An 8,780-nucleotide genomic window follows, 5' to 3' on the forward strand; every position below is an offset into this window, starting at 1 on the left:
CATTTTCCCTCCCCTATTTCGGAATCCTACGTCAAGGTTATGGGGTCTTGCCGCCACTACATTATCTAACTCTTGCCCTAAATCTGACACTCCCAACCATCCATCTGATTCCTTCAAATATATGTGGGATTTCAGCTCCTGAGGTAAACTATCCTTTATCCTATCTGCCACTACCAATTCCTTCAATTGTTCTAATGTCGTGACCCCCCTCGACTCCATATAGATCTCTAAGGAGTCCTTAATTTTAACCCCGAATTGAGTATAAGACTCGTTAATCCTTCTGTAGCAGTTATCAAAATTGTTTTTATGCTGAAGGGGAGTTATTCTAAATTCTTTCAGTGTGATTTCTTTAATTTTTTCAAAACTTTCCAAATCCCCTTCCGCTAGATTTGCGCTCAGCCCCCTTACTTTGCCCGTTAAAGCTACCACCATTATTCTCCCTCTATATTCCTCGGGCACCTTATAGAAATTCAGCAAATACTCCACGTCTCTAAAGTAAAAGCCCCATTCCTCCGCCTTTGTCGGAGGTTCCCCTAAAGCCTTAGTCAAAGTGTTTAAGTGTCTATGAAAAGTGTTGTCTTGGTTTGTACTATTGTCCTTCTCCTGAAGATCATTCTCCTTATTTGCACCCCTCACCTCTAATTCTTTCATTCTTAACTCATGCTCCCGTTTCCGCTCCTCTCGTTCCCGTTCCTGTTTCCGTTCTCGCTCCTCTCGTTCCTGTTTCCATTCCCGCTCCTCTCGTTCCCGTTCCCGCTCCTCTCGTTCCCGTTCCTGTTTCCGTTCCCGCTCCTCTCGTTCCCGTTCCTGTTTCTGTTCCTCCTTCCGTTCCCGCTCCTCTTTAATCCCACTCAAAACCTCTTTAGTATATTGCTCGTTGTAATCTGAACTCCCGGTGATCAATGCTTTTAACTCAAAAATCTTGACGTTCTCGGAAACCGTTATCCCAAGCTCCTCAGCTAGGACTATCAAATCTTGCGTTTTAGCTTTTGCAAGAAAACTCATGCTGACAATATAAATTTAATTTCTTAAACACAAAAAAAATACTCCTATTTAAAAATAAACCTTACAAAAATAAAACTTAGCAACACCTTCCCCTATACTCATATACCGACCTTCTATTATGAAATTTACCACCTCATATGGAAACAAAACATGTTCAACAAAATTTGTATCATGCAATATTCAACACATGCAATATTCAAACATTACTTCACAATACACATAAATACAAGCTACTCTTTTCAACTTTCATTGCAAAATAATAAAATTTCGTACTCTATTGGTACATCTAATCTATACACCTTTACTTTCCCCAAAATTAAAACTCTTAAATTTCATAGATTCTACAGTCATAATAATTAACCATTTGATCATTTAAGCAAAAGCAAACACCTTCCTTGACCCTTTTTTTCCCGTCCAAAATTATTTTAACAGAATGCATTATAAATAATAATCACTACTAAATAATAATAAACCAAGAACCTTGTTTACTCAGCTCGCTATTGACATATAAAAACACAATCTTTAAATAATCCTACACTTTTTCACAAGCTATTGGATCAATACTCTTCTTCTTTCATATATACTCTTAGTAAAGCTATAAAAAAAAAATTACACTCTTAACAAACCAACACACTAAGTTACTTAGAAAGAAACATCAAATCATTACTTATTATACTTATCAATAATAATCATACTCATTAATCACACAAACAATACTATAGCTAACTGGTTCACTTTAAACCAAAACAAAGTAACTTATCCCTTTAACTAACTACCCTTTTTGTTAAACTTCTACCCAGAAATGTGAGCGTGTAATTTATCTTTTCATGCATGGGATAAAGCTTACCCCCCTTTATCTTTTCAATTGTCCTCTTTGGCAGATAGTCGATGTTGAAACCACGCTCTATTCTTTATGGTCACGGGGGGTAGCACTGGCTACCTATCGCCTCCGGCGATAATATAGTCCCTTTCCAGTACCGTCTCTTCAACTCCCGTCAATGTTGTCAGTCCGCAGTCACCCTTTCCTTCAGGCAGAGGCGTATCTATGGAAAGAAGCGCCAATGGCAAATCTCGCACTTTGGCAACATTCTGTACTGGGCATTTCTCATCGTGGGCATCGGCGATGATTCTTTTCACTCGCATGGCGGTCCTCCTTCCATCCTGGCGAGGATCCTGTCGCGCTGCGACAATTTGTGAGACATTTCTCTTTCGGTTCGTTTTAATGAAATCTTCAATAAGGATGACAAAGGATTATTTCAGGTATAAGCATTTATTTCGTCATCTCTGGATTAATTATGAGCAAAAAGTAAAATATGAGTATATACATAATCTACATGGCATTAAAGTCCGGAGCTCTCCTGTTCCCTTCCAGTTCCTCCTAAGAAATTCAGAGCTAAATATGTTCTAAAGTGTTAGAAAATACATTTTAAAGTAGAACTTTAAAAAGTAAAGTCATAAAACAAGAATAATTATGTAGGATACTTGACTACACAGCTATGATAAATTTTATTCAAGATAACCGATAAAGCAGTACACTGCGTTTATTAATTAATATTTTTTTTTATTCAAGATGCTAATAAATGCTGATATATGTTCTGAGAACAAAGATTGTCATAAAGATGAATGCTGCAGAACTGCAATTGAAATAAGGGAATTCCATACAATCAGGACTTGCAAGGAACTTGCAGCAGCAGGTAAACACGATTCTCTCTCAAATAGTTATTGCTCATACACGAAATTTTCAGAATCAGTTCTGGTGAAATGTGCATGCGTCTGTGAAAAAATATCAAACTTAAGTAAAGGAAAATTAAGGATTTTTCGAAAAATGAAAAATTATAAATGCTAACGTTGTGAAATATCATGTTAAATTTGACAGCAAAATAAAACAATCATCTATAATGGATCTTCAGGATCCTCTGTTATAGAAGTAGTAGATTACAAATTTTGATGTAAAAAAAGAATGTATATTAAAAAGAATGTGAAAAAAGAATGTATATTATTATTTAGATTCTTACCAGAAGATATAAAAAATTGTTTTTAAACAGTAGAGAGATATTGTGAATATATTTTAACATAATAACTTTATTTTGCAAAATTCAGAACACAAATTTAAAGTGAAATTTCAAAGTAATACTTTCTTGATATAAATAAATCACGATTATACTTTCATAACAATAATTCTATAGTAAAAATATTTATATTTTTTCGGCTCAGCCAAATTCATAACTGTCAGAAGTTAAAATAAATATTAAATTTATTCTAATAACAATATTTCAAAGCTGCAAGTATTAATGGACATTTCTGGACTAGAGAAAGGTTTCTTGCTTTAAAGAGATGATTTATGTCCATTGTAAATGTTGGCTTTGATTTTGTAACCGGAACTGAAATTATATTCCATTACGTTATTGTTTTTAACTTATGGATTTATGCAATTTTTTTTTCACTTACGTAAAGCTGATATTTAATTAAACGTATACATTAGTTTCTTCGATAACTGAGTTTCCTTTTCTCTATAAATACTTATTTTAGATGGTATTGTTTATTAATGAAACTCGGTTATCTTATATATATATCAAAACATGCCTTATACCCAACACTACCTGTGACCATGATACACTTACCAATATACCTAAGGAGCCACTCTGACAACTCCTATCACACTAGGTATAGGGTTTAATGCATACGTTTTTATCAGGAAAACACTAGAATGACTAAATAAGCACTTAAATTGGACAAAGTCATGAAAATAACAAATAATCAACATTTTTTCAGTTTCGGAAAAACAAGGCAAAAAAAACCGAGGGGGGCCTTTTTGTCTCTTACAGAAAACGAATTAGAAAAATGAGAAAAGGCACGTGCGTGTAAAGAGCTGCTGCTGACGCTGATCGAAATTTTTATTAAAGAAACTTTTTTTCCCCTCATTTTTTATTGGATGAAAAATATATGGATGAATAAAGACATTCAATTGGTGTTTTTTAAAGATAATTAAAGAATGTGACTGGATAGAAAATGATTTTCTTAAAATATTTCTGCACAATCGCTCCTTTTTTTGTAAAACAGTTCTTAATTATAGGTGACATTTGTACAACTGAACTCATAGCGGAACTTTACTCTACAAATAAATATTGTTCCTGCCGTGAGGGATTAAAATGTGAACCCTCTCCCTCTAACTCTTTCCTCGTAAGTACATAATTTCTATGTTTATATATATATATATATATAAATATATATCACAGCAGGAGCCATTGCAACAGCAGGAGATAAAGTTATACTAACATTTACTTGTAAATTATTTATATATACTATTTCATCAGTATTTTAGAGTGATACTGAACTCTCCTCCCTTTGCTTAATTATTCTCTGTTGCTATTAAGTTATAGATTTTGATTATTATTTAATAATAAATTGTAAAAAACAAACAAAAGCGTGCATGATATTATAAATTGATCGCTCCTTATTATGTATATTTTAATGCCAACGACATTTTTTTTCTATACTTATAACGCATTTTCGTATTCTTTTTTTTGTGGAAAAGCATTAAAAGTATATGTTTTCCTTATAAATTTGCATTTTAATCAAGATTTAAAAAAAAAGGTTAAGAAAAAAGGTATACAATTGGATTTTTAAATGTTTAATGTAAATACTAATTTACTGTACAAAATTAAAGAGAGCTTTTTTTTCGATCACTTCATGTTTTCAATCACGCGGCATCCTTAAAGAATAAAATTCTAAACATTTTATTAAATTAAAATTAATCAAATAATAAAAAGATTACCGTGGACTACATTAATTCAATTAAAATATCAAAAGGAAACAATAAAAAAAATTAATGCATCTAATGGTTAAGATTTGCGCGTCTCATTAGAATCTCTTGGTCGAGTGTTACCATTTTACCATGCATTGAAAAAACACGTGATGCCCGCTTTTATGCTCTAACATTAGAACTAATATTTCTTTGTGGTTAAAACTAAAGTTAATATTTTATAAGTATATAATTATACAATTTTGATTTACATCGTACGTTTCTTACAGGAGAGGAGAGGAATTTGCCGGCCATCAGAGGAAAAGTAATACCTGCCTCAGTGAATATAAAATAAGAGGCATAAAGCAAGCGTTTGTAATCACACAAAAATAATGGATTTTATAACATTTCATTGTAGAAGATTGTAACATCAAGCTGACAAGACGATTGGAATTGCTTGCCAAATTATCTACCAAAAAAAATATTTTTGATCAATTAATAAAGATGATTGATATTTGATAAGCTGATATCTGATAAGCTATTTGATATTTGATAAGCTGATATTTGATAAGCTTATTGATATTTGATTAGCTAAGTCCAATTTACCAATTTAATCTGACAAGAGGGACTCACATTTCCCCAAAACAAAGAAGACCATCTTAGTCACTACCCTTAGAAAAATTTGCTAGGTTCTCATGAAAATACCATAGAATATTCCTATGTGATATTGTCTATAGTAAAATTTTGCCATACCCGTATGGTAAATTTTTGCATGATAAAAGTGTATGGTATAATTTTACCTCTGATGAAACCACATTGATTTACGGTATTACGGTACCTTTAGTATTTTTTTACGTAGCAAATTTTGGCCGTAATATTATGATGTGCTATAGCTTTTGATTAAATGTTTTCATGGGCTACAGCAACATTTCTTCACAGCCGTATGCAGGTTTATCATTTAACTATATATAGGGAAAATTAGACATAGACAATTATAAACAGGAGTTTCCTTATAAATATCATAGAATATTCCTATAAGATATTGTCTATGGTAAAATGTTACCATTGGTAAAACCACATTAAGATATCATTTGGTATTTTTTTACGCAGCGAATTTTAGCCATAATATTTTGGTATGCTATAGCTTTTGAATAAATGTTTTCATTAACTATAGTAACATTTCTACACAGCCGTATGCAAGTTTATCATTTAACTAAACGCAGGGAAATTTAGACATAGACAATAATAAACAGGGGATATTGAATTACCGTGAGCTTCGAGGCCTTTAAGAAGAAAGATTGTGCTAGAAATATAATTATAATAAAAAAAAAATTGAAGAGAATGATTAAAATATAAATCATATGGGAATGAGAAAAGACGGTAATTAAGTAAGAAGAAATGAACCCTTACCAGACAATATCCAGATAATTTAAATCTTTACGAGAGACAATGAGGATAATATGAAAAAGACTGAAATTACTTAAAGCACATAAAAGTTATACATTAAGCCCCAGAATTACACTGGTTAATTTAATTTTAATTTCAGCAAGTCAATAAATTTAGTAACTGCATGACATGAATACCGTTTTTAAGTGAGCGAGAAATAGTAACGAAAAAAACGAAAGACAAGAGTTTAAAAGATGTAACCTCGTTTAAAGTTTTTGGTGCAAAAGCAATTTAATGTTTTTTTTGAGATTTTAAGTCAACAAAGTGTTTTCAACTATACTTTACAACTATACATTATTTATACCAATTAAAATGGTGTCAAAGAAAAAAATTCGCATGATGCAATCGAAATTTCTATCATAATTCTATATATTTTCATTTCTAACTGAAGTTTCTAACAAATGGTCAAAATTCAATCTATAGTTTAAAATTAAACACTATTTAGGGATTTTCTAAGATACTATGTTTATGAATTTAAAGAAAAGATAAATTAACACCAGAAATTGTAGTTCCTTTTAATAATATAATACTTAATTTCATTAACTTCTGCAAATTCGCTGTTTCCTTAAGCCCAGCTTCGAGGTTCTTCACCTAATCTACTAGAATTTTTATTCTAAAATTACAGTAAGATAACCGGCATACTGTACTTTCAATTAACCGTAAAGTTTAAGGTAAAGAACATTTTTTTCTTTTTACGGTTTCGAAACCTTTTTACAACTAGTGTGGTTAAAGAAAACATGAATAAAAGCAATACTGTTTTTAACCATTTACAACTAGCATAAGAAATACTGGTCTTTTTTGCAGTTAAGCAGCTTTACATGGCGCGTATAAGCAGACCATACCGCGGATTGGAAAATTTCTAGTGGTGTTAACGGAGCGTTCTCGACAATCGCCAAACAGCTGTGCGCTTATGTTTTTGTTTTGTTTTCAGTATCACGTATCTATCATTCGCAGAGCTAGATATGGGTGACATATTTCATAGTTTCATAGTATAGGTGCCATATTTCATAGCGGATCTTCATTAAATTCTTCTATATTAAATGTAATAGCGTATTTTTTTGTTATAGCGCGGAGATAATCGTTTGTATCAGTTAATTAAATTATATTTATAAGATCGTAATAAAACTAAGAAAAAAATATATATCATTCCTCCATAACCACTTCTATATTTTCATAACTTTCATTAAATATACGGAAGTTCATTATTCCTTAAACATAAGACTTGTTTCTACTAGTGAACAATTTTTCCTACTCACCCACTAATTAAAATTAATAATTTCACAACAACTTTTAATCCTTAATAATGAAATAATTATTACAATTAAGTTTGTTAACTTAAAAGATTTAAATTTTTTCTTATTGTTTAGCAGAGACTTGTTTCCCATTCTATATTCATTAATCTTAATGGTTCTGCTCGATAGCAATTTATATTTTTTAAAGATTTTATTTAATTTTCAGTTATTATGAAATCCTTTAAATATTTTTCAATGTAGAGATTATTTAGCAATAATACGAAAACCTGAAATTTATAAATTTATAATATTTATAAATAATTAAGAGAATTTTTAGCAGTTATTTTGTCCGAATTATTTTAGTTGAAATGTTCATTATACACAGTTTTATAATAATAATCGCAAAATTCATAAAAAAATGTAATATTACATTTTAAAATGCAAGTAGAATCTAATAAATTTTTCGTTTTATAACTGTAAAACGGTAGAAAAGTAACTTCGTCATAAAGTTTTACATGATAAGAGAATATTATACGATTGCTTTATAATGCAAGAACAACAATTTAAGTTTTAAACGTTTTGTGGAGAAGAAGAAAAAAGACAAATTTTTTCGAGCGATTAGAGAGTCTTTTATCTAATAAATATAAGGTCTCAATATTGTTCCCTTTTAAATAAAAACGCATTTTGCTCCGAAAAAAAAGTATTTTAATTCTGTTATGTTTTTAGATTTTGTCAATAGAAATGCCCTAATTATCGCACCAAAAAAAGAAAGAATTAATTGAGAATTAAAAGAAAAGGAAAAATTAAAAGGAATTAAATGAGAATTTCCAATTTCAGTGAATTAACTGTTTACGCAATCAGATTAATAATTATTCTCATTATTTAGAAATGGAGATAAAGTCTTTCAGAGTCTAAAAGTGAAGAGAAAAATAAAAATAGAGATTAAATTTATAAAGTAAGCACAATGTGTGATGTTTGAATGTGGTCCACCCTATAAACGGGTATTTTTGTCAGTGTGGTGTGGGTATTGTTGCTCGCCTCCGTGACTTAGGTTCACAGGTGTCCACTGGGAAACGTTAAATGAGCAACACTTCCGTCATCTTCCAAAGTGAAGAAGTCAGTACTTGCCGTTATAAAAAAATCATTAAAAAAATATGAAGGATAGTATTAAAGTAAAGTTTGAGATTTAAAAAATTTGTGCTTAAAAAAGTTGATAAAAATTATAAATATTACTAATATTTGACAACAGGAAGGTTCTAATTGAAGGTTGAAATTTTTTTTAATTAAGTTATTTTTTTAATTGTGTTTTTATTTACTTAATTCATTTAACAGTATTTAGGAATCTATAAATATAT

General features: G+C 30.4%; 2 protein-coding genes across 2 annotated transcripts in view; one reads left to right on the forward strand and one right to left on the reverse strand.

The window, feature by feature from the left end:
- Window positions 1–8,780, reverse strand: part of LOC107453215 (cyclin-dependent kinase-like 4) — a 122,408-nt gene that overhangs the window by 77,718 nt on the left and 35,910 nt on the right. The gene's annotated exons all lie outside the window — the stretch shown is intronic.
- Window positions 2,576–5,274, forward strand: LOC139427038 (uncharacterized; the record flags this gene model as incomplete). Its single annotated transcript, XM_071187466.1, is given in 3 exon segments — window positions 2,576–2,699; window positions 4,079–4,185; window positions 5,038–5,274. Coding segments are annotated over 3 exon segments (270 nt in total), but the record flags the coding sequence as incomplete, so codon positions are not given.

This window comes from Parasteatoda tepidariorum, chromosome X1 (assembly GCF_043381705.1).
Source record: "Parasteatoda tepidariorum isolate YZ-2023 chromosome X1, CAS_Ptep_4.0, whole genome shotgun sequence".
Classification (NCBI taxonomy): domain Eukaryota; kingdom Metazoa; phylum Arthropoda; class Arachnida; order Araneae; family Theridiidae; genus Parasteatoda; species Parasteatoda tepidariorum.